Source organism: Equus asinus, chromosome X, assembly GCF_041296235.1.
Source record: "Equus asinus isolate D_3611 breed Donkey chromosome X, EquAss-T2T_v2, whole genome shotgun sequence".
Lineage (NCBI taxonomy): Eukaryota > Metazoa > Chordata > Mammalia > Perissodactyla > Equidae > Equus > Equus asinus.
In genome coordinates, this window is record NC_091820.1 from 134,057,983 (window position 1) to 134,085,137 (window position 27,155).

Here is a 27,155-nt window from a genome sequence, read left to right on the forward strand (position 1 = left end):
GGAGAACCCATTTGCCTACTGGGTTGCTTCCTCTGTTGCATATCTTGGCTTGGCATTATAAAAAGATTCATGGGGCTGTGAATTCACGGCCACCTTAGTGCCAAAGTGGTCACATCCATGTTTAAACATTGGAACTAGAGAAGGTAGCTATGAGATATGCCGTTAGGAGTCTAGTCACAATGCTTATAGATAATGATATGCTAATTACCATACAGATAGAGTGGCAGTTTCTCCAAGACTTTGCCACCTTCTCTGGATTGATGTAACAGCTGCACTGTAGTGGAAAACTGAATTCTGCCTTGGCAGATGAACTGAGGCAGCCTCTTGCAGGCACCTCTTTGTGTGCTAAGATATCAGTTTTACTCCAGCTTCTTTCGGATCTGTTGGTTGGCATTGCCCATAGGAACAAGCATTTGCAGCATACATAAATGTAATTTTTGATGACTATCATAGTCCTATTAGACATGTGGAAATAAAATATGAATTTCCCAAAATATCCTGTTGTAAAACAATTATCCAAAGGCAATCGAAACCTCATAAAGAATATCAATTGCCCTCATGTGAATTATGAGTATACGGCAGAAGTTAGTGTGTTGCGTGGTGTGTGAGTGTGTGTATGTATGGGAGGATTGGAGGAATAAGAGGTGATAACCTCCCTGAGCCTCAGCTTTCTCATCAATAAATGAGGGGCAGGACCAGTTGACCTCTGAGAGTACTTTCAACTGTCAATATTATGTGCTCCTAATATTGTGAACAGAACAGTGACAGACATGCCTAAAATTTTGAGATAAATCCTTCTATGCTTTCAAGTGGCAAATTGTTAGTTTACTTTAATGAATCAAAACTTTAAAAAGTCAAATATTTGATTAATTGCACCATTAATCTGTTCCTATTAGTTGATTGAAACAAATTGTTTATTAAATTAGTTTCCAGTTGGTGATATGTAAATTTGTAACTTAATTAAAATCCCATTATGTATTTTCTTAAGACAAAAGGCACATTGATATATAGTTTGGTGAGTGAAGCATAGCAAATGTGAAGGAATCAGCTCTGCTGTAAGAATGCCAGTCCCTTACCAAGCTCTTTGCAGAGGGAGAGCTGGGCCAAGCAACTGGACCCTCCTGGAACTGTGGAGAAGCAAGCTTTTTTTGGAATGTGGCTTCCATTGCACACTGACCAGTGAGTATAGCTCACACTGTCCTCTGAGAATGTGAAAATTAGAATTTCAGAGTTGAGGAGCCTTCCGGAGATTATCAGGCTCTCGTCCTGTTGTTTGATTCAACGCCTCCCAGCCCAGCAGTCCTGCAACCTCTGTTTGAGCACCTCTGCTGACAGGGAGCTTGCAGGCTAACCTAGGTTGGCTTCTCTTTGGGAGGAGCCAAACCTTCCCCTCAATACCCTCTCCCCAGTGGGCCGCCTTGGAAGTCTGCTCCCTCTTCCCCAAGATGGCCCTTCAGAGATTGAGAAACAGAGCCTGTATGTTCCCCAGGTCTTGTCTTTTTGGTGGCAAAACATCCCCGGCTCTTTCAGCCAGTGTCCGCAGGCCAGCGTTGTGAGCCCGGTCTGTTTCTCTTGAAGCTGAGCACATTCCATTTTGCCTAGTTCCCTCGAGAGCACTGGGCCCCACAGAAATGTTCCCTCTGAGGAGTCAGGGTGACCAATCAGACTGACTCTCCTTGGGGGCCTTTGTGCGGGCCCAGGCGGCTCTCTGCTGAGAGGGGACATTTCCTACACAATACCCATAGCTCACCATTTCCTAGGAGGTATTGGTTCCTCATTGGGCTTTCAAATGCACTGTGGACCACAGGGGGTGATTTGGTTTTGATTTTCTGGGTCAAGGAGGGGAGTAGTGATGGGGGATATAACCAATAACATTTGCACTTGCCTTTGTAATGTAATTATAAGGCATCTGGGCAAATATTTCCCTTCTTAGTTGTCCTCAAAGACTTCCCTCATTCTTGCAGGTGGGAAAAACTGAAGGTCACCTGGATGCAAGCTCCAAGAATGTTTCTGTGATGAGGAACAGCTTGTCCCTTGCTTCACCCCTCCCTGATCTTGTGTAGGCCAAAATGTGGAACGTTTCTCTTGGGCACTTCCTTCTGCTTCAGCTGCCCCCATTCATGCCAGAGCCTGGGATGGACCTTGTATGCGCCAGACCTCTCCTGCCCCTCCTGTGACAATTCCTGTCCCCACGTAGCCTGTCCTCCTAGCTACTTTTTTCACTCAAGTTTCTGAGCAGAAAGACAAAAACTGCTGCTTGAGGAGTCCAGAATAGATTCATCCTTGCCAGCCTTTATGGGCCTTCTCTCATCACTGCTCAGCAAATCTCGGGTTCAGCCTGACATCTTCTTCACAGCTGCCATTCCAGAGCTTTCCTCTCTCTGTGGGGTGAGGTCCTCCTCTCTTGCCCTGACCCTTAACAGATGAACTCATCTTCCATATCTCTAAGTAGATCAAGGCTATTTGGCCAGTTGGCATGAGTTTCATCGTCTTTCTTCCTCTCCACCCATCGCACTGCCTCTCCTGCTTCCAAGTATCCCTGGGTCTTCGGCTCTCTTCTCGCTTTCCACCTCAGGGGAAGAAGTATCCTGCCACCTTCCCAAACTGACCCATCCGTCTAGGAACACTGGGTGTTTTTCCTCTTTATGTTAGGGTCAGGGTTCTAGAGGATTATATTTGCCTGAAGACTGCCCACCATAGAAGCTACATCCCGAATGAGTAAATCCCTTCTCAGTCTAATAATATGTAGGGAGATTCTGTTGATAAACTGTTTCTGCTTAAGTCCATGAAGGAAAGAGAGAAAAAGCTCCCAATTTTGCAGAAGATTGCCTTGAGGAAGTTTTCAGAGAGAAGAAAAAAGATATGTATGGCTATCAAGCATGCACATGCAAGACAAGGGCAAGGTCAAAGCCGGACTGATCCTACTGGAACAGATACAGCAAGACACTTTCCGACTGAGCCAGTTTAGTAGTTACAGAGATAATGCAGAGAAGAATCAGCCAAAGGAGCTGTCCTCCTTGTCTCACACACTGGAAAGGAAACTGGGGAAGGAAAAAGGGCCAATGACTGCAGAGTGAGCCGTGGGATACCCCGTTCCTGAGGAGTTCCTTCTAGACTGCAGCTGAGGGAATTTTTACTCTACAGCTCCATTCTAAGGGAGGCAGGGGAGAGCATGAGCCAGAGCTCAGGAATTGATGAGAAACTGTCTCATGACAGTCATCCAGAGGAGACAGCGAGTTGTGTGGGAGATGGCCTTGGAGCAGCTCTTCACAGGGCTCGCGTCTTTTTGTGTTTAGGGAGGAACACAAGGCATTCTGCCAAGATCAGCTGTGGTTCAAGCCTCTGCGTACGGTGCAAGGTCACCAGGGTGCCCTGGCAGAGCCAGGTCCCTGCAGCGGTAAAGGACCAGATAAGGCACAGATAATGATGTTGTGTCTTAGTGTCTATTTAAAAGCTGCCTCTGTGAGATGAGGGATTCTGTTGAAATACAGCCATCATTCTGGGTTTCACTGGCCTATTAACCAGTAGTAAGAGACCAAAAACTAATTTCTGCTTAGCTTGAATGCTAACTTAATAATCGTATAAATACCTTCATGTTTAATGCTTAAACAGAATTTCATTAAAATTTCTTTGACGTTAAGCCAAATTTTGAAGTGAATTGGAACTGGTTTGCATTTCTTAAATTGGTCTTTCTTTGGAAATAATGAAAAAGTGTTAGAGTCTTGGCCGAATTCCAATGTCTGTGACTCAACTTGTTAAAGTTAAATTTTAATATTTACACATTACATAGTATAATATTTATACTAGGCAACAGATTGGGAATGTAGAACTCAAAATAGGATACACTTTGACTTGAAATTACGGTGTGGTAATCATTACACCCGGGGAATTAGGGGTCATCAAATACTGAGACTGGGGCAGCTCGAGCAAAAAATTTTGAAATATAAACCCTGCTAAGCGTGCAGTTTTAGCTTGTCCTTATGTGTTGGGTTTTGTGACAAAGTGTACTTTGTCTGCCAGCTGATCATTGATCTTACTGTTATTGAGACACTTAGGGAGAAGCTGGCTCATACACAATGCCATCTACTAGCTTGGATGAAAATGGAGTTTGTGAGGCTATTAGTGACCAGGGCTGGGCTGGCTCAGGGGTGGTGCAAAAGGGATGAGCTTACAATTGGAGAAGGTAGGGGAAGTTACCAAAAGGTGAATACAGTCACAGAAGGACCCTGGAAATTATGCAGTACAAGATCTGTGTTTTACGTGTGGGAAAACTGAGGCCCCAAAGGATGAAATGATTTGCTCGATGTTCCCGTGCTGGTTAGTGACAGGTCTGAGATGGAAACCCATCTCTCCAGACTCCAATCCAGAGAGCTTTACCACTCCTAGATAGAAACCCACGAGCGCTTACCTGAGGTTTATCTATTTTCAGATATATAAATAAATAACTGGATCGGACATCCCTTGATTCCTTGGAAACGATGCTGTAAAGGGCATTCAAGAGTCAGTTGGAGGGTGGAGTGCAACTGGATAATATATTCATTTGTTTCAAAACCCTCCAAGTCAGGGTTCCAGGAGTGCTATGAAAAAATAGCAGCAAGTGCTACACAGTGTGGTAGCAAGCACTCAGGTCTGGGCCCGAGAGGGGAAGGATTCAGCACAGCGCCCTTTCTCACCCAGTCACAGCCGTGTACAAATGGATCATTGGGCCAAACTGTGAGGTCATGAGTGTCCTGAAACTGAACTTGCCACTTGTCAGAAGAAGGATTTTTCATAATGAGCGGAGGGTTGGACAGTTGAACCAGATGACTTCTGTGGTCTCTTCTGAGATGCTCTACGATAAGTCTGCTTCATCCCTAAGTTGTGGATGTGCATGTGTGCACACACTCTGGCACCATCAGCATTCACTGCATCCTAATATTCAGCCAGCTCCTTGGTTTAATAGCCTCAGGTTGTGCCTACAAGACAACATTGAGACAACCAGTTACAAAGGAAGCATTCTGTCACTCACTTGGCCGTTTATTTAATAACTCTCTCTGCCTCGTGCCAAACCATGGACTTTCCTTGGAGGGCATCCAAGTTACTTCTCTCCCAACTAATCCCACACAGTCTGGAATATGACAGCCTTTTCACATGGAGTGGGCTGCTTGCAGACACTAACTCCTGTTTAGTTTTTAGTGATTCATGAGCGTTTTAAAGGAAACTTCCCAAACTCATTTTGTCTGTTCCACCTCCTCTTTAAAACCCCCAGGAGTAGAGGAATGCTCCTTTTACTTCCTCTTTTGCCTTCCCTTTCTCTGACAAAGCAGTGAGCTGAGAGATCTGAATAGGGGTCAGGAAACCCAAAGGGTGGGGCAGAGAAAAGAGCACGAAATTAAGAGTCAAGAGACCTGGGCTCCAGCCCAAGTCATCCCACTGCCCAGGTGGATGACATTGGGCAACCCACTTCTGCTCTTTGTACTTGATCTTCCCCATAATGGAAAATGATGGCTTTCATCTCAATACCCTCTAAAGACCCTTTGATTGAAGGTTGTTTTCATGCTCAATTTTCTCCTGTTTTCATGTTCCTGGTTTGAACTACAGTAAAGTGTTTTGCAGGTGTGCGGTGCCTTTCAGGATAATTTTACTCCTGTTGGAAGATGTATTGTCATCTCTATTGTTGTAATGTCACGGAATGCTCTTATTAATCAATAAAATTGATGGGTTAATGTGTAGGGTTTTATAAATGAGTAACCACAGATTTTATACTGCTGTAATATGTAAACATGACGAATCCATCTTTGATTGTTGTGCTCAACTACAACGTAAGAGGGCAAGTGTGGCCCCACTTATCTTGAGCAATTGAGCATCTAGTTATTTGAAGTAATTTAAATGTCTTGTGTCAGTCTCTTAAGCTACTTGCATATGAATAGAAAACATATTTTCAGGTCACTTTCAGATAGTTATATGTATTGAGTTTTACTGAGTAATAATACCTTACATCTCTATAGAAGTGGGACTTTTTTCTCTTACCTCCCTCTCTCAAAGGCCTAGTATCTCTTCTCTTAGAGATAACAAGGATAACGCTAAATAACATGGATAAAGCAATTTACCTTCACAGACATTTTCACATACAGTATCTTATTTGAGGGTCACAGCAATTCCTGGAGGTGCTTACTGGTGAGAAAAGTTGAACCTTGGAGAGCCAAAGTGGCATTAAATGACAGAACAGGTGTGGGTGAACACGAGCCTTCAGGCTTTGCCCTGCCTCACCCATTGGGCCCTCTTCATGTGTGAGATATTTTTCAGAAGAGACATTGGAAAGCTTTAATGAGTCATTCTTATGTGTTCATTCACCTCTTCTAAGAGTTTTGAAGCCCTACTATGTGTCATGTAATGACCTTAAGCACTGGGAGGACAAGAGTGATTAACCTGTTGTACCTGTGGTAGGCAGAATAATGTTCCCCCTACGATGGCCATGTCCTAATCCCCCAAACCCGTGAATATGTTACTTAGAGGCAAGAGGCGCTTTGTGGATGTGATTAAGTTCAGGATCTTGAGCTGGGGAATGTCCTGGATTGCATGGGTGGCCCTAAAGGTAACCCCGAGGCTCTTTATAAGAAGGAGGCAGGAGGGTCAGAGTCAGAGGAGATGTGATGATGGAAGCAGAGGTGAGAGAGATTTGAAGGTGCTATGCTGCTGACCTTGAAGGTGGAGGGAGGGGCCACAAGCCAAGGAATGAATGTGATCCTTAGAAGCTGGAAAAGGCAAGAAAACTGATTCCCCCCTAGAGCCTTTAGAAGGAATGCAGCCCTCCTGACACGTTGACTTTAGCTCATTGAGATCCACTTCAGACTTCTGACCTCCAGAACTGAAATAGAAGAAACTTGTGTTGTTTGAAGCCACCAAGTTTGTGGTAATTTGTTATAGCAGTCACAGGAAACTGACATAGTGCCTGTCTCAAGGCACTCGTCATCTATTTGGCGGTGAACAGTTCCTTCAGAGTGGAGTAAGTGAGGTTGAGGAGGAGCTCTTGAGTGCTGGGAAGTGGAGACCAGGGGCTCTGATCCCATCCTGGATGGAAGGTGCAGTGTCAGGCAAGGATTTCTCAAGGAGGCAACAAGGAAGATGAGTCCTGAATGTCTGGGCACAGTTTTTCTGTGTGTCACTGTGCCCAAGGTAGGGCCATTCCAGAGGGAAATGAATAGCCTGAGGATTCCATTTGTTTTGAGGGGTGGGGGACAGAGCAGTCGAGGACCCACCATTCCTGAGGATTCTGTACCCTGGCCCAGCCTTGGCAGCGTCATCCCATCTGCTTCCATGGAGGCCAGCAAGCCCACTGGGAGGTCATCGACTCTAGATCTGTTTGAAATCTACATACATGCAATATATATGAGTGTGCGTATATTAACTCTCTTAAGAGCCATCTAGTGCAACATAGCATATATATCAGCATAATATTCAATATCCATTAACTTAGGGACATACTTGGAATTTGAAACAGCTGAAGCTTGAAGTTGATCATCTCTTTTCTCTCCAGTTTGTGTTAGAGCATACATTACGATGAATGGAAGCAATTATAGGCGGATTCAATGACAGTGCCATCATTTATTGGAGTATAATTCCTCTAGCCAATCAGTGCTCTAAGTAACAATAAATTATATTAGACTTCCAGTATTGCTTGAGCATGTAGGGGGCTATGGATCAATGGGTATCTGATACTTGAAAGGCTTCAGCATTCAGTTCTTGTTGAATCTGTAATTAACAAATGAAACTAAACTAATCATAGTAAATTGTTCATTTGACTACATTCTTGTGGTTGAGCACACTGTGTGCTGAGGAACAAGAGTGTGAAGCGCTGCAGAGTGTGGGTCTGTGCTCTTGTGTGTCGCGGTGCCCATCAGTAAATGAATGCCTCTATCAGAGCATTCGAATGGTGTGTTATTGTGAGAAAATGCTTCATCCTCGCAGGCTGCTGATTCATCTGGCTTGAACAGTATGTGTTAATCAATGATTGTTTTATATTAAAAGGCGCAGTTTAATTTTGCTACAGATTGGCTGGCAATTTTCCAAGAAAATAGCAGTAAACTGAGGAGCTTTAAAAGTAATGTGTGAAATGTATGTGAAACAGGTAGAAAGAAACTGCTGGTGGTTTATGCTAATCAAAATTCTCCCCAGCTATTACAAGCACCTTGGAAAGCAAACAATCATAAAAGACTTCAAAACTGCCCCGAGTTTAAAGATACAGTTATTGGTAGATTAAGTTCCACTCTATTATTTATTCTCTTTAGTTTCTGTACCTGAAAAATGTCATCATCTTGTAAAATGAAATTGCCATTAAGCCTGGAATAGTGCTTAGGCTCTTTTGATATTTGAGAGAAGGGCATGCACTGGCACCCACATGCTAACACAGTGTTTGTGATGCTCATTAAAAATATTAGGGACCACAATGTTCAGCAACTACTTAGCATAATTTTGTTTTACTAGTTTAGTATGCACCAGTGATACTCAATTGAGTCTGAGCATTAATACGCTCGTAATATACAGTGCAATGCCTCCATATGGTGCATTGGGTAGAAGCATATTAAACATATTACACAAACAGAGCTCAACACCTCACATATTATTGATCAACAATGCACCAATTAGACAATACAGCAGTCATGAAAATAAACACTGGCATATGTGCCCAAGGTCTAAATGAAAATGAGATTGAGGGAGCAAATGAGAATAGAGAAGGGGAGATAATCAACATAGGTTAGACTGTTAACAACAAACCCAAAGGCACACAATCTCTTATTGTCCTGAGGCAGAACACTGAAAGCAATATTGTTTAAGCTAAGTGGGTTGTTAAGTAGACCTAGAAAATCTCTCTTTTTAGGTGAGTGCTGCCCAATTGAAATACAATGTGAGCCACAGACACAAGCCACGTGTGTAAGTTTAAGTTTTCTAGTAGCCACGTTAAAAAAAAAGTGAAAGGAAACAGGTGAAATTAATTTTAATAACATTTTATTTAACTCAATGTATGCCAAATGTCATTTCAACATGCAATCCGTATAAAATTATTAATTCTGTATTTAATATTATTTTCATATGAGGTCTTTGAAAGCCGATGTATATTTTATACTTACAGTACATCTCAGTTCAGACTAGGTATTTTGAGAGTGCACAGTTTGGCTAGGGGCTACCGTGTTAGTGAGATTTTAGATTATTCCATTACAGTTTATCTCTTCCTCCTATATCACGTGCTCCTTTGGATAAGTGGTTCTTGAGAAGGCTGTGAGGGTGAGGTTGAATGTGTTAAATGTGGGGAATGAGGCTAAGAGTGGCCGAGTGACTTGTTCAAGGTCACCCATCTTTAAGTGGAACAATCACTCTCTGAGCTCTTTCACTATACCGTTGCTTCCTTCCAAGAGTCCATCTTGTATGTGTGCCTTCATTTCATTGTTTTCTACTATTAGCTAGTCCATTAATAACAATAATCCATAGAAAGCTATTTTCACAAAAATTACAAATAATGCCCCTTTGCTCTAACACTTTGCAATTCTTCCCATGTTCTGGAATGACAGAATTAGCAAACAATTTGGATTTGGAGTACAGGTTGGTATAGTAGAAGAGAACACTGCTCCTGGACACAGACAACTTTCCTTGGCAGCTGGTTCTGCCCGTCATCAGCTGAGCGACAGTGTGAACATTAGGCACCTAGCCCTTCTAGGTTTCCATGTTTTCGTCTGTGAAACAGGGGGTCCGAGTGCCTATCCTGCCTATTTCACAGGGTTGTTGCAAGGCTCATATAAGATCATACTTGTGTAAGTGCTTTGTGAAGTGAAAAGTACCATGCAAATATGATTCTGTTGCTTTTCAAAAGGGAGGCGAAGTTTTAAATCCTAGTATACACCAGATTCATTTATTTATTTATTTTGTAATGACATCAATAATACGTGAATCCACTCGCCTTCAAAATTACACCACGACAGATAAGGCTAAGCTCTCCTCAATCAACCTCCAGCTTCTCCTCCCTCCCCTTAACCACCTGCTGCGAGTCCACCGTATACAGGCATTTTGTCAAGGGGCGAATGCTCGGCTTAAGGCCCAGCACTAGAAGGGAGACCAGCAGTCAGCACACACATCCTTTTGAACAACAACCTGAGCTGGTGACCTCAGGTAAGCAGAGGGCCCTCGCCTCCATGGCAGAGCACCTCTGTGTCAATGCCGTTGCTCTGTGCTGCCATATGTAATGTGCTTATTGTGCGGGTAGGGGGTATGTGTATGTGCTGTGCCAAGACTCAAGACTGGAGTACACACTGGTGGGCAAATCCACTGCATTCAGACTAGATACCTAGGAAAAACCTGCCTTTCCTGTTGACTCAGTCATTCTTTTCACAAGATCTGGGGGAAAAAAAAGCTAGCGCTTTCTTTTTCATACTAATTGGCAGGAATATTGGCTGTTAAACCTACTATGGCAGTATTTGCTGTAGAGAATTTTCTCTTTATTCAGTGAGGACAGTAGAGGGGAAGAAAAATCTGCCACCAAACACTTTCATGGCACCTTAAGTAATAATGATTCTAATGATAGAAATAGGAACTGCTATTTGACCAACAAGAAGTTATTTTGTTTCAATATGAAATATTAAAATATTAAACTGCTAAGTATTGTCCATTTTTATTCACTGCTCTTCAGAGAGCAAATGCAAAGTGACGGAAAGATTTTAATAACAATAGCAAGCATACCTAGAATAAGTATTGTTAACCCAATTACTATGTCGTTAACATGTGTCATGTTTCAAAAGATGAACGTGTTGTTTTAATTTGCTTTTTAAATGTCCACAACATGGTCTCCAAGCATTTAAATGAAACAGAAACAGTTCATTAGAACAGAAGGAAACTATCTGGATATATTGGTCGCAACTTGCTTGCAATCTTTTCTGACAGCAGCCCTCTGTTGAAAAGTGCACAAATTGCCAGTTATCATTTTTAATAAATAAGCCTTCTATCTTCCTCCTCCCTCCCTCCCTCTGGCTTCTATGCGATTGTGTTCAACAAGCATATTTTCAGTGGGACCATTTCTATTACAAAGTGATTGAGCTCTGATTTACACATCAATTACCCACCTTCATGGAGATTTTCATGCTCCCCTAGCTGACATCAATGAAGCATAACTGCGTAAACGCTTTATTTCATACTAGTTTTGGATAACTGAGACTGATAACTAATCATATTGCGAGACAATGTGCTATAATGCAGGAAACAATAAATGCTTCCCTTTGAAATCTCATCTCTTCTTTATGAGCTCACCATTCACATGCTTATCTCAATCATACATTTCTCTCTGTGAGGCTTTTCCTCTCACTTGGTTCACAAGTGCAGTTAGGGTTTTACCCTTGAATATAAGCATTTGCAAAGACTAAAGTCTCATTTTCCAGCTTCCCCAAAGAGCAGAAAATCTTGCTGTTTTCCTGCCAGTGTTGTAGACCAATTTCACCGAACATGGACCATCCAAAGGACTGAGCTTGTCTGCATCCTTAGTCTCTTATTCACGCAACCATGTTGGGTCCCATGGGATCATCTTTAGTGCCACTTGGTTAGTGTGTACTTCAAGTAGCTGATGTGCAGAATGTGAACTCTTCCATTGCTCAAGGCCTTGCTGGAATACCGCTGCCTGATTTTGCTTCCCGTCCCACCCACGCCAACCTCAGAATGTTCCCACAGCACTTTGTTCCTGTAGGCATAGCACATGTTACCCTGTACTATGATTATTTTGGAAAGGATGTTCCTCCCCTTCTGGGCTCTGAATTTCTCAAAGACTCATACTGGGTCTTATTTTTTTCTGAGCACCAAATATGGTGCCTGGTGTGACGTAGGCACCTGATAAATGTTTGTTGATTAAATAAAGTGAGTTAATATATTAATTAATATTTTGTCAACATCTGTCACTGAACTTGGGCAGAAAAAATATGTTTGCCTGTCATTTATTCCTTCAGTCAGTCAAAAAATATTTATTGAGAGCTGAACACTGAGCTTGGCACTTTTCCAGATAAATGGGAAGCCGAAATGCATTATTCCTCTCTGGTGACAGTTTCATTTCACACCCATAGTTCTCTCAGACAGAGCAGGAAAAGAGGAAAGAAGGATGAGTTGGAAAGCCAGAGGAGAGTTTCGCTGGGGTAGATTGGAGGAGAATGGATAACATATAATTTGGAGTAAAAAAGGTGATTTCTAAGGTCTTGATTATCTACACTCACCATGATGAGGCCTGAACTTTTCCTGGTGAACTGGCTCAGAAATGTGGTCTGGGCGTGTATGAGTTTGCTAGGGCTGCCGTAACAAAGCAGCACAAACTGGGAGGTTTAAACAACAGAGATTTATTCTCTCCCAGTTCTGGAAGCTCGAAGACTGAAATGAAGATGTGGGGAGGGTGTGTTCCTTCTGAGGGCTGTGAGGAGGTTCTGTCCCATGCTTCTTTCCTAGCTTCTGGGGTTTTGCCAGCCCTCTTTGGCCTTCCTTGGCTTGTGGAAGCATCACCCCGATCTCTGCCTTCATCTTCACTTAGCATTCTCTCTGTGTGTCCCTGTGTTCAAATTTCCCCTTTTTATAGGGTGACCAGTCATATTGGACTAGGGACCTATTGTACTCCGGAATGACCTCATCTTAACTTATCTAATTACATCCACAATGACCCCATTTCCAAATAAGGTCATATTTTGAAGTACTGGGGGTCAGGACTTCACCAAATGAATTTTGAAGGGACACACTTCAACCCATAAGAGGGGGCACCTTGTCAGGCACCTCTTCAAGGCAAGAGTGAGAAGTGTAGCCTAGGAGAAAGTCACAACTATAGGTCCATGTGACATGTGAGGAAACAAGCCTGGTGTCATGACAGTGTGCAGCAGGTGGGAGAAGCAGGCTGCGCCCGGCGGTTCTTCACTGCAGTCTTGATCTCATGCTCCCGTCTGTATGCTCAGGCCAGAGCCCTGTGAGGTGAGTGCGCCATGGAGAGGCAGGGCACCAAAGGGTTAGCCTTCAGGGGGTAGAATTTGCCTGGGTAAAAATTAATGAATACATGTGAATCAAAGGGTTTGTTGAGACATGATAATAGAGTCAGCTTATAACTGTCAATTACAAACTGCTCATTAAGGGCACTAATTTCCTTAATTTAAAATTAATTAAGAATATGATTTCTGAGAAAATATTGTTTTAAGTAGTTATTGAAATTGTCTTGCTTATATCGAACTGACAATAAAACATCTTTTAAAGGTGTCATTTATGAGAAGCCAGGTTATATTAAGACTTGGGAAAGAATTCCTGATATTTAATGGGCATAGAGAGGAAATACTTCAGGCAGCTTTTTCCTAAATTGAAAGACAGAGTTGTTCTGTGTAGCTTGGCTGCAGAAGCGATAGGTATGGCGCTGGGGACGTGGCATGTGGGATGGTGCCAAGATACCTTGGGGCTGGACAGGAGATCTCCAAGAGCAGAGGGTCAAGCCAAGCCTTGGGCAGCCAAGCAGGGTGCCCTGCCTGCCACAAGGCAGAATTCAACCAGCCACAAAATGCTTTTGAGCCATCGTGGATACTCCAAGCTCGTCCCTGCCTCCTCGGACGTGCATCCATGGAACCATTTCTGATTATGAAAAACATACTAGCATTTCCATCAAGTAGATCAAGATTTACATGTAGCCGCTCTTTAAAGCTCAGCATTAGCACCGACTGTGATTAGTTTAAAGAGAGAATTATAAATGAGCTAATTTCAAGTTGAGACTAAAGAGTGCATGAAAAAACACTGGAAGAATAAACAAGAAAATAATAAAAATTGTTACCTCTCATTGGCAGTGGGGAACAGGGTAGATGCTGACAAGGGTGGAAGTGAGAACATTTTATATCATTTTGATTTTTATATCGTTTTAATTTTTGAACCAATTCTAAAGTGATAAATATAAATAAATACATTTACTATATTCACTCTCTGATTGCATATTTTCTTGGCTTGTGGTATCCATTCCAGGCCCCTGCTAGTCTTTCAGAAGTAGTTTTGAAAGCTTCTGAGTCATGCAATTGGTTGCAGCTCTCTCTGTTTGGCCTCATTGAATGCTAGGTGCTTGTAAGACATCGGTTTATGTTACTCGTAGGTCAATGAAGCAGAGGGAGTGAGAGCGAATTCTCGTTTTTAATGAATGGGTCGGAACTAGAGTTGTTTTTAAGTTATGTTTCATAAAAGTAGATCTCAGACACTTAATCTAAGAAAATGTTTTAAAAAGCAGAAAAGAAACTCAAGGATGCTTAGATATCTATTGTGCAAGGAGTCTTCTTGTAGTGGGGTGCCTGGGTATGGAAGAGGAGGGGATGCTTGACATGAGGTTGAAGAAGATAAAGGCGCGTGGTTGTAAAGGGATAGCTGACACATTCTGAGCTGCCTAGGAGAGGAAGGGAGGAACGCTTGTTGGGGAGACAGACATCTCTCTCAAGCAGTTAGGGATATTGGAACATGTCTCTTAGCCAACAGCTATATTGTGTGAGGACAAAAGAATTTAATTTCACTGGAAAAACTGCTTTTAAAGTACATTTTAACAAGCTTCTAGAAAGTTGTTGATATGCTGAGTACTACCATGCTCAAAGAGCCCCGTCTAAGCCGAGGTGTTCTACAGAGAGTTTAGATTTTAGTCCTACCCTCTGGATCGGCTGCACTGGGCTCATTGTGTGAGCAGAGCGTAAATGTGTGCATGTGCCTCTCTGTCAGTGCCCTTCTCTTCTACCTACTAGCCTCTTCTTTTTGGTTCAGAGGGTGGCCTCTGGATTCTGGCAACCTCAGCAGTTACTCTGCTTGCACGATTTACTAATTGTGTGGTGTTGGGCGTGTTAACCTCTCTGGGTTTCATGCGTCTCAGTTTCCTCATCTGCAAAGTGAGGAAGATAGTACCTCAACCAAGTTTTTGTGAAGATTAAATAATATAATACATCTTAAAATTCCTAGTATAGTGTCTGGCATGGAGCAAGGAAATCAACAGAGAGTTGCTATTAGTGTTGTTGTTATTGTTGTTCTTCTGCATGACAAGTCTATTCTTGTAATAACTGCTTTTCACCTTCAAGGCATTTCTGCCGACATCTATCAGCAATGTAAATTTCTGCATAATAGAATACATCTGCTCTCTAAAGGGGCCTGGTTCTTGATTGACCTTCATGTTAAGTCTATCACATTTAGGCACACCCAAACGGGTCTAATAAAGAAGTTTATCTGTGAATGATCCTATCATGTACGAAGACCAGAAGTTGTTTTATATTGGATGCTTGGCGCCCAACCTGGGAGACCCTGATACAATTCGTTTGGCATGTGACCTGTGCATGAGGATTTATAAAATCTTCCCTGGGCTGCTCCCATGTGCAGCCAAAATTGAGAAGCAGATTATAGAAGATTGGTAATATTTAGAAATATTTTAAATTAAAAAGTTATTATTTTAATCCTCCTGTCAATATTAATTTTTGAATGAATTCTATATTTTGACCAATTTGGTGCCTCTATCTCAAAGATCATTTTTGAGACTATAGAGAAAAATTTTCAGAGGATAGCTTTTGAAATCTACTTTACCCTGGTCCGTTACTGGAAAGACTTTAGATTTCAGTGATAATGAAATTCTGCTCTATTTTTTGTGGAGTCAGGATAACTTGTGAAAGCTGTATTTGAATAACTTTAGCGTATGCAGGTCCTGTAGCCGTATCTCAGACTCTTTGAAAGAACACTGGATTAGGAATCAGGTGAGTGGTGTCCTGGATGCAGCTCTCATAGGCTGGGACAATTTTCAGAGTGTCAGTTTTCCATCCTTAAATATCATGCTAATTTACCAGGTGTTGCTGAGGCGCACAGGAGTTCATGTGCCGTCAAGCTTCATGAGATGAGGGTAGTGCACCGTCAGGGTGCCAATGATGCCACCCATTCCATGTGAGCAGCTGTTCGTAGTTTACAAAAGGCTTCTCATGCACTATCATATTTCACCTTTACATGAACCACATGAAGAGAGACGAGAAAGATGATTCCCATTTTACAAGTAAGGAAACTGAGGCTTAGAAATGTAAAGCAATTTATAAGCGATCAAGTGACTTGTAAGTGAAAGAGTTGGAGTGCTAGCCCAGAACTTCTGAATCTGGATACCATCATTTCTGGACACACTGCAAAATTCTTTAGAAGCAACGGAACCTCCTTCTTTGGTTGGTGTCAGGTTTGGTTTTTACTGGGTTTTCACCATTCCTAGATGTATTCAGTCATCTTCGTAGCTTGAGTATTTGCTAGTTGTTAGAGGTATTACATCATTTGGGGAGTTTGATAGGCTAGTCAAGAAAATTTTCTCATAATCCTAAGCCAAACGCTTTTGTAAAGTGTTTTCTTCATAATATCTGTATTTGACATTGCTTATTTATGTACAGGAAGGTTTGCTGTCATCACCTATAGCATGCTGTAAGTGACTTCAAAGCCACAGATCTTTTCCTTAAGGAGCAAAAAGTCTAATGGGAGACATAGAGAACCCCAGTTAAATCACTATAAACTCACAAGAGTGAACCCCCTTAATAAGCACAGTATAACGTAGGACCGGGAATATCCATACAGTGAAATATTATTGAACTACACAAAGGAATGAAGTACTGATCCATGCTACAATGTCGGTGAACCTTGAAAGCATGGTGCTGAGTGAAAGAAGTGAGGCACAAAAGGACACATATTGTATAATTCCACGTATGTGAAATAGCCAGAATAACCAAATCCATTCAGAGACAAAGTAGATTAGTAGTTGCTTAGGGCTAGGCTGGATGGGATGATGGGGGAAGGGGGTGATAGCTAAAGGGTATGGGGCTTCTTTTTGGGGTGATGAAAATATTCTGAAATTATATTATGCTGATAGTTGCAAAATTCTGTCAGTATACTGAAAACCACTGGATTGTACTCTTTAAATGGGCAAATTACATGGTATGTTAATTACATCTCAATAAAGCTGGTATAGTGAAAAAAAAAGAGAATGGGGGGACCAGAGAGAAGAGGAATAGGGGAGACAGAAACAAGATGATAGGGGTGCTTCTTGGAACGTGTGCCTGACCCCACTGGAGGATGATTTGACAAGGCTTCTCGATTAGCTGATTCTTTGCTTCCATTTTCAGAAGTGAAGGGAATGGGACGTCCCCAAGGTGGCCCTATAGGGGAATATTCAGGCTGTCTCCTGCCAGGACTCCTGGAAGTATTGGTGTACACGTCATCTTAAAAAGCACAGATTTAAGGGAATTCTGAGAACAGGCAGTGGCCCATTTCCCTAAGACCTAAAGAAACTGGCATAGCCGGATGGGCAGCTGACAGATGTGTAGAGTAAATGTCTTGCGTGCTTCCTCTCCTCTTCCTTCCTATCTTGATTTCTTCTTTTTAATGAGACCCAGTGTCAGTGGGGAGAGGAACCGTTTGCTGAAGACAGTGGATGTGTGCAGAGGTCTCCATGAGTCCTGCTGTCTAAATAGGACTTAGAGGTTCTACTGATTGTAGAAACTCCTTTTTAAGGCCATGGGCACATCAGATCCAAGGATTTCGTGTGTCTTCCCTATGTATGCAAAATACTTACGGTCTGTTTTTCGCCTTTTTTTTTATAGTATTGAATTTAGCACTTTGCATTTAAGTGCTCATAGATATTAGCAGATAAAATAAGTATATAACTTGGGGGTGATTTTGAAGGTATCGAATAGCAGAGATTTTCTTTTTTAAATTAATAGAAGCTGTATAGAGGGTAGGTCGATGTCAAATTCAAAATAGGGCCAGATATTGAGAAAAGTACCACTTGGAACTCTGTAACATATAGGAAGTATAAATATCTACAAATTTTATAGGAGGCATAAATTCATTCAGGAGAACCACAAGGAGTAAGTTATAGCTTATGTTTGTCCCTTGGGTGAGTTAAATATGTATTTTTTATGCTTTTGCAAAGATATTAACCAAAATAAAGACATTTTAGTGCCAGCTGGATTAGAAAACAAGTGAGACTGAATTATTTACCTTCATGTACATTGTTACTACAGGAAATCCTTTATTAGTTAGCAGTATTTTTAAACAAACTTGTCACTTAAAAATAACAGTGTTTTTTTTAATGTTTCCCCAGCTAGCTTTGTAAAATAACCAAATTAGGTAAACAATGAGTATTAAACTTCATGAAATATCCAAACCAAGTGGACTTAAACTGGTTTTTACTCTCCATCTCTCAACTTCTCCCCACAGATGTAGTTAATTTTTACAATCCCTTTTGGGTCTATGCTTTGGTGTAAGGAAACTAATGGTTTTTCTATACTGAATCCAAATTAAATTCCCGAAGTTTTCCCCTACTGGCAATTTCTAATAAAATGTAATCCTAAGGAAAGTTGACCAACGGAGTGCAAATGAGACTAATATGTATTCTGGAGTGTGATGGAAACATGGGAAGCAGAAAGGACAAGCTGTGGGGTATTAGGAAGAAAACTCGGTTGGGAACTGGAAAACCTGGGTTCCCATCTCCTAGTTCTGCCACAAACCTGCTGTGAGGCCCATCGCCTTTACGAGCTCAGTTTCTTCATCTGTAAAATGAAGGGACCAGAAGTGGGTGATTGCTAACCTCTCCCTGCTCTACCAGTCTCAGTTCTCAAAGACTAGCCTGCATCGTCAGCCCGAGCGTGCTACCACTGTGAGCTAATGAAGACGGCATAATTGAACTTTCTTATCTCAGTGAATCTACACGTGCTCTGGATTTTATCATCCCCTCAATGCACCTGTGGCTTCTTAATGAGGAAATTGGGAGTTATCTGCATACAAGATCAGGTTTAAGGGCAAGGATGGGAGAATACCTGAGAGAAGGAAAAGATGAGGAGAAGAAATTGCTTGAACCTGAAGATGGAAGAGACACAGGACCATGTCTTCCTATGCATTTACTTGATGAGGGCTTGGGACAGCTCCCCTCATGTCCGGAGGGCCTTAGTTTCCTCCTGTGTTAATGAGGGCAGTTTCTCTGTTATTGGAGGCCAGGGAAACAGACACGTGGGCAAAGTCAGAGCTGACATAAAAGCCCCATTCTAGAGAGAAGCTTCTTGCCATCATGCCTTGCTTTGGAGTGAGTAACAGAGTGGTTAAGTGGAACTTGTTCATTCTGTGGTTTTCCTACCAGCAAGTGCAGATGTCGGTGAAGCAGGGATTCTAGAAAGTTAGTCTGTGGACAGGGAAACTAAAGGCCTTTGGTTAATTAAGAGAAAATTGAGTTTTGAGTGTTCACTGGTTTTTATATCACCATAATGTGACAAATTTCGTTAAATCTGGGAGAAAAAAGTTGGAAGAACATCCTGACTTGCTAAGAGTGGAGAGTCCTTGAATTGAGCTTTTTGGCTCAACTTCCCTGTACGAAAGAGGGTTTTCACACTGATAGGTCCAATTCACCCTGTCCTCGTCAGTGTGAATAAACTTGAACTGTTCAGACCAATAAGATAATGACTGATTCAGATTTCTGGCTTGAGCATTTCTTTGTGTGTTGTGGAGCCCTTTTTGTCTTTGGAAAACAAGCCCAGGACTGTAAAGGTACATCAAATCATCAGGGGACAGACATATGCTTTCCTGTGGCCTCTGTGGGGCTCACGGGTTCAAACACAACCTGCCTGAATCGTAAGAACTTTAATTGAGTAGATAAAGAGGTCCTCATAATTATAAACTGCAGTAGGTATAACAAGAGGCTAAATACATAGCTGTGGTTTTAATTAGCTGGTGCTTCCAATTAGTAATTTTGGTTTCAGTCGGAAATCAGTGACGTTCTGCACCGTGAAAGCCTCATCACTGTGTAGTTCATTCCTCATTATACCTCGCCGTGTGAAGCTTTCAATACAACGCCATGCTGAGCGAAAAAGCAACGAGTTGGAGAGAGTTGGTTGCCTTCCAAGAGCAATAGAACTCTATGGATATTACATTTATTCTCGCCAGAGATATGAGAATTAACTGTTCTTTGTTATATGTGTTAAAAAATGCAGCAGGCAGTTTTCCTGCAACAGATAACACCCATGTGCACACTCAATCTGCTATTCAGATTTTCGTCTGGAATTTGGTAGCTTAATGAACTGAGGCGAAATGCAGCCAAGAGCCTCCGAACAAATCAATCCTGGGTGCAACGCCCCGTGAGTGCCCTCACTGCCGGCCGCTGCAAGGGTTGTCGTGCAAGTTGAAACACGTTTCCCTTTCTTCTCCTTTTCTTCCTTCAGGGTTTTAATTATATCTTTCCCTCAGCGGAGAAGGAAGGTAGTTTGCAAAGCCAAGAGACCAAAGTACTTCAGTTCTCTTCATGGGAGAATTAAATGTGATCTATGGGCCTGTCACTCTGGGCTGTCAGGTGCGCGGAGTGAACAGACAGCTAGGAAACTGACATCTTGCTCACACTCCTCGGAAGCAGGAGACTTTGGCTCTTGTTTATGCGTGGAGAATCATCTGCTAGCGAAGGCAAAGAAATTGGGTCCGTGTTCTCCTTTGCAACAAACCCTCCTCCCATCCCCACAGATAATGCTTTAATTTGTTCCTCTACTTCCATCCCCGGCACTCTATTTTTCTTAGGTTTTGACAAATTGATAATGGGCTTGGGTTACACACAGCCAATGCATGGTGCTGAGGTCGAATCTCATGCTCCTCACTTCATGGACTAATGATGTTACTATGCCTGGTTGACTCCACATCAGACTCCAACACAAAGACATTGGGACACGTGTCAGCTGTTTGGGGTTCTGATCTCAGCTCGTGAAGGGAAATGAGAGGTGATGCTAGCAAATGTAATACCTGTGGGTGGCATCTGAGATACGAATGATAGGCTGGCTTCCAGTATCTGGACTTGGCATGTTTCTTGACCAGGCGAGGCCCAGATGTGGGCCCTGGGCTTTGGGTAAAGCTGTCGAGGGTCTTTGTTTTGCCCAGACAGTGATAACATTTGCCGAGCATACTCACGAGTGGCCCAGGGAGCTCTTACTTATCTGGCATTGTTTATGTTATGGAAGCATAATGTACATTTAAACATCATATAAATGTTACCACTACTTTAAGATGGAGAAATGAAGTGTTGTTCATCCAGAAGATAAAGCTATCAAAGTCACTTTGAATTTGCCAGTTTGAGGATTCCTGTGGAAAAAGGTGGATGATTAAGTGTAGTGGCATCTTACATTCTATGTATATCAATATCTGGTTAAGCTACAATGGATACTTCATACTCTGGGCTCTTATTTTGTAAATTAAAGTTATGATACTCATGGACAAACTAGGCTACCAATGATAGGCCTTAAGGTTTGGGACGTATTTGAAACCTGTTGACTGTACTTTTATATCAGTTTATCTCTTGTAATTCCTTTAGCTATTATGTTCATTTGCGTGTCAGTTATCTAACTGAGTCTTACTATGGCAGTAATAACATGGGGAAGGAAAGCAACATTTACACAGCACCTGCTAGGCATTTTACATACATTTATATAAATTAAATTTGCCCTGCATATATGTACTCACTTTGGGTAAGATTACAATCAAAAGTAGAGGAAAAAAACCCAGTGAACAAAACACAGTCCAGTACTGTATAGAATTACAGATTGCAGTTTAATATGCACAGTCTTGCATGAAGAAGAAAATAAGTGTCTTCTTTCTTTCTTTCTTTCTTTTTTGGTGAGGAAGATCAGCCTTGAGCTAACATCTGTGGCCAATCTGCTTCTTTTTGCTTCAGGAAGATTGTTGCTGAGCTAACATCTGTGCCAATCTGCCTCTATTTTGTGTGTGGGACACCACCACAGCACGGCTTGGTGAGCAGTATGTAGGTCCATTCCCAGGATCCAAACCCGTGAACCCCAGGCCACTGAAGTGGAGTGCATGAACTTAACCACTATGACCTCGTGCTGACCCCAATAACTGTTTTCCTAATAAGGAAGCATTCCATTCTATGAAATCCAAGGGCCCAGAATCTATCTGAGATATTATCTAGAAGCTTTGGTACTTATCCTCCAATGGGAAAGCCTGAAATGCGATGAGAGTCACAGAGTTACACAGTGTTTATAAAACATTTGTGCATTAAGGTCCTTCAAGACTTTTGACAACTCCTTTCATCATTAGTAGTTTGTTGTTTAAGCCAGACTCCTTTCTTTGTGAAGAGTTTCACAAAAGGCTTCCAGTCACCTACAACACAAACTATGGGAAGACCAAAACAACATCAACAATAGAATGAAAACGAGTGTGAGTGATTTGGTTTTGTGTGGACTTCCAAAAATGCCCTTGTGCTCTCCTGTGATTTCATTCCAACAGGCTAACTCTGGCTAAGGGCTCAGGGCAGAATTCCGACTTATCTGCCACAACTATTTGATAATTCCTTTGCCTTAGGACTTTCTGACATCTGTGAATTCCGAGCCCTAGGCTGTTGGCAACACAGTGCGACTTGAATTCGGTACTTTTGTACACAGTGCGCTGACTTTTGGGGAGTCTGTAACTGTCTGTAGTAATCAAGCAAGGACGAGGAAAGAGGATTCTGCCATACTTAAGTGGTCATGAGTAGAATTTCTAATAAGCATGTTTCTGTTTTCTTCTGTATTCTGAGGAACTGGTCAGGATCTTAACCCCTTATGAGTAAAGAAAAAGATTCTCTCCTCTCTGTGCAGTATCAGTTTGGGTAGTCTCAACTTGTATTTTTTTCCTTCTTATTGATAATGAGGGCGATCTAAATGACTTACCTGACTAATTAACCTTTTTCTTCTTTTGTCTTTTTCTTTTCATATCAGTCACTATGAACAAGACCGTAGTGCACTTAAAAAAAGGGAATGGGAGCGGAGGAATCAAGAAGTCCAGCAAGAAGATGATCTCTTTTCTTCAGGCTTTGATCTTTTTGGGGAGCCCTACAAGGTAGCTGAATATGTATGTAATTTATCTTTCTGGAAAATGGTTGCTTGTTACATTTTTGAACGCACTAATCAGCATTCAATCTGTTTTTAAAGTACCCAAATCATTTCCAGGAAATATATTTTACAAATGAAATATATACATACACTGTATATGGGGCAGTTGCAAGTTTCTGAGGAAGTCTTCAGAGACAAATTCCATCTTCTTTGGGGAACACAGTACACTGTGAAAGGGACTGGGGAGACTTCCTGTCTCCAAGGAGTTCTTTACTGCCCACCACTTCTTACAGCAAGGAATGCCCCCTTGATGCTTTTTCCCACTTGGATTGTCAGCAAGGCTGCCCCTGAAGACTTCATCAGAATGTCAATGGATATGTCTGTTTCTCCTCCCAATCAGTGCCATCCATTGCAAAACCACTGCTTTCCTTTTCCATTTTAGGTGGTTAGCAGCTGTTCGGTGGTTTGAGTGCTCTTTGAAAATCACTGTTCTACAAGAAAGGGGAAAGCCAATCATTTTTTCCTGGTGGTTAATAATCATGGGTTAGGAGATTGCCTCAACCAGAGGAGGTAGTGTGGCTAGGTTGATTTTCCAGTGGTATTCTGGCTAGTGCGTAGCTCCAATGATGGTCATACTGCTATGTCTCCAAGTATGGATTTCACAATGACCGCCTCTGAACTTTCTATTTGGGGTGGAAGTTGGGGGAAGAATCTTGTTGAATTACTGGCAGCTGGTTGGATTTTATTGAAGTTTAGTAGTAGCGTAATTTTCTGTAATGAAACAAAAATGATGTAACGTAAAACAACAATGGGGAAAATTTTCTAGAGCTGTGATTTTAGAAGAGTACTATTTAGAGGACAGTGACTTCTGGAAAAGGAAAGTTCTTAATGAGGACAGGATAGACACAAATACTACTTTAAGGTAGAGAGGAAGCTGGGTTGATGACTAGTGAGAGCAGAGTCTTGCTGCCTTATTCAGAATAAATAAGCAGCCCTGGATTGAGACACTCAGGTGCCTTCCAAGTCTGGTAAGTCTGACAAAGAGACTTAGGTCACCTAACCTAGTAGTTTTCAGTTTGTCAATAATGGTATAATCCTTTAAAAGCCCTTTTCCTATCTCAATTGATTTAATTTACATACTGCATTTGTGTGTATTTAGAGATATGATTAGTTTAACAAGCATTTATTGAAGGCCCACTATGTGCTAGTCATGTCTCAGACTAGGGTGTGAAGGAGAATAAGACCTGCCTTCACAGAATTCCTGTCCAGTGGCAGAGATCATCATGAACGAGTAAAGGCATGACTGTGTGGTAACTGCTAGGGAGATAGGCGGGGAGAAGATTCGTGAAGACTTTCTACCTCATACCAAGGAGTTTGGACACGATTCCATACATGAAGAGAAGTCATTGCAAGTTTTTAAGTAAGGGCATGGCCAGGGCAGACAAAGAATTTTAAAAGAAGATGTTGGAAGTGTGGAGAGTGAGTTGGAGGGAAGGGAAACTAGAGGCAGATAAAGAAGCTATTGTAGTTGCCTAAGGGGACTTCATGGCAGGCAGAACTTAAGATAGAGAGAGGAAGTTAAAATGATTGGACTGGGTGTCTGGTTGAGTGTGGGGAGTGTGGGATGGGAATGAATGATTCCCATCTTTTTGACTTGAGAGGATGGTGGTATCATTAACAGGTTGTTCAGGAGGACAACAGACTCGGTGCTTGTAGAGGAAAAATAATTAGTTCTGTTTTGAGCATGTTGGGTTTGAGATGCCAGTGGAATATCAAGGGAGGGATATATAGTAGGCATGGGATATATGGATCTGGAGTTCATGAGAGTAGTCAAGAGGGAGAGGCAGGTGTTGTCATGTAGGTGGCATTGGAAGCTATGAGAATGAATATTATCACTGAATCAGATTACTGAGTAAGAAGAAGGACAAAGAGAATCTAGGGGAGTAGTAACATTTAAAGGGTAAAAGAAGTGGTAAAGTGGTAAGAGCAGAGACCGGGAAAGGAAACTAAAAAGGAGTGAATGATCAGAGAGGTAGGAAGAAAACTAGGAGAGAATCATTTAATAGAAACCAAGGAAATAAAGGGTTTTATGAAGGAGGGCTTTGCTAGTTACATGTGTCAGAGAGGTCAGGAAAGGTAAGGACTGAAAAGTAGCCGTCACATTCTGCAGTTAAGGGGTAATTAGTGACTTTAGGGCGAGTCCTTTTATTTGTTGGTGTGGTGGTCATTGTGGGAAGCCAAACTGCCAGGAGCTGATGAGTAAATGGGAAGTGGTAAAATAAAGAAAGAGATACCGTGAATGTAGACTTACTCTTGCAGAGAGTTTTTGTATGGAGGGAGGAAGAAAGGAAAATAGACTGTAATGGGAGACATTATATGGAAGGAAGCTGTTTTTAAAGTGAGAGAAACTTGAACATGTTTGGAGATTGATGGGAAGGAACTAATGTCAATGGAGAAGGAGAGGGTGAAGATCCAGGAGGGGCAGGTGATGATGACTGCAGCAAAGTCCCAGAGGAGACAAGAAAACACAACATGGAGAGCATACGATGAGCAATCAACAATAGGGAGGAAGATGGGGATGGAATTTTAGGATGAGAGCGAATCAGGAGAGTGGAAGGAAGATGGGGGCAGGGCAGGAAGTTATGGCTTCCATTTTTTCCGGAAAATGAAAGAGAGATCAAAGGATGATAGATGCCTCATTCCTTCTTGAGAAGGAGGAAAAATGAGATAAGTTTTGTATCTTATCTTTAGATGGGTTAGAAAAATGAGCTTTGCTCAAAGTGCTCATTCTTAAAATTCAATATCTACTCCATGCTCAACACTATTATAAGGTGTAGAACTCTTGGTTTATTCTCCCTTTATAATTTTAAGTCCTGTTGAATGAATGGTCTTGTACTTTTAAGGTAAATGTCATCTCTTGTTAACAAGGCTTTTAATATAGATGCATATTTATTTTTAGATGTAGGCAGTTTGAGTAGGCAGTTAAAAAACCTGTAATTGACAATGTCAGAGGTTTTCAAAAGCCATCTGTCTTGATACAACAAAGGTATATCAGGTAAAGACACAGATGGGGACATTAGTCTAGTGTAGGGCCAGACCTGTTGTGGGATTAGTAGCCCGTTGCCTTTATGCTTCTTGATGGAGGAAACCCTTTGAACTTGAGTCAAGACTATGAAGGAGAGGAATGATGCTGACAGTGGCTGACCTAGTAATTCTCCTTCTTTCACCGTTGCTTTGATTCTCAGCTACCATCTTGTGCTGTGTCTATTTTCAGGGTTCCTTGGGCGATCACTTGAGAGTATACCTCTCCTCTCCCCATATTATGATACTAGAACTGATGTGCACCTCCTAATCTCCCCAGACCTGGACTGGTGTGGACACCCTGGGAGTATCTGGACATGCCAGTGGCGATGGGAGTTCTAGAACTGGCCCATGGTCCACTGGTGGAGATGAGGATGTACCATAGCTCTTCCTTAGGGTTGTGGTGCGAATGCTTATCAAAATAAAAATTGGAATTTTTGGTGGTGGATCAGGACTTTCAGGAAACATCTCACCACTCTGATGCCTAAAACATGGCCTGATCACTTTTCCAATAGTGTTGGTAGTTCATAAACTAGCTAATGACCATTGGTCCCTGGGACCCACTGCCCTTTCTTGGAAGAAGGAAGAAATGGTGAGCTCTCATGATCCTGGCTGATTTCCTTCCTTTCTTTGCTTTGCCTCTGCCACTCCTGGAATGGAAAGAACGTTGACCGCCTTGGATTTGGTTAGTGATGGGTACCTTCTCTGTGTGGCTGCTTTTTTTGTTTATAACTTTGAAATCTGAGTTTGTGCTACGCTGTTGAAAAGGATATTTTGAAAAGTGCTTGAAAAATGTGAAAGCCATTTACATGCCTGGGTTAGTGTGGAAAGATTGGGGTTGCTGAGGAACTGGCACGTACCAAGTGCCTACTGCGTGCCGGGCACTGTGCTGGGGCTTCATATATGGGCTTGTTTCGTCCTTACAACAACTAGAGCACGTGTTTTCCCCGATGTTTCCCACGATGAATTCGAGCCTCAGAGAGGTGAAGTGGCTTTTCTGCAGCTTCATATCTGTGTTGGTGGTGAATCTACACCCAGTTCTGAGTGATTCTGTGTCTGTAACAGGAAGCTGTTAATCCTCTGACAGGAAGTCAGAAGACCTGATAACTTTACCTCCTGTGTGACTTTGGGGAAGAAACTTCATTCCTTTGACCTATAGTTTCCTCCTCTCTGAAGTGAATAATAATACCTGATAATAAAAATACTACCTGATAACAACACCTAACA

General features: G+C 42.0%; 1 protein-coding gene across 5 annotated transcripts in view; it reads left to right on the forward strand.

Annotated features, from left to right (window-relative positions):
- The window catches only part of AFF2 (ALF transcription elongation factor 2), a 471,106-nt gene that overhangs the window by 129,566 nt on the left and 314,385 nt on the right, over positions 1–27,155 (forward strand). For 2 of the 5 annotated variants that reach the window (XM_044763573.2, XM_044763575.2), the window contains exon 2: positions 22,734–22,866. The exons of 1 other annotated variant lie outside the window; for it this stretch is intronic. In XM_044763573.2, the coding sequence (XP_044619508.1) occupies positions 22,734–22,866 (133 nt within the window). The remainder of the gene's footprint in view (positions 1–22,733; positions 22,867–27,155) is intronic. 2 more of the 5 variants (XM_044763574.2, XM_044763576.2) reach the window with 1 other exon arrangement.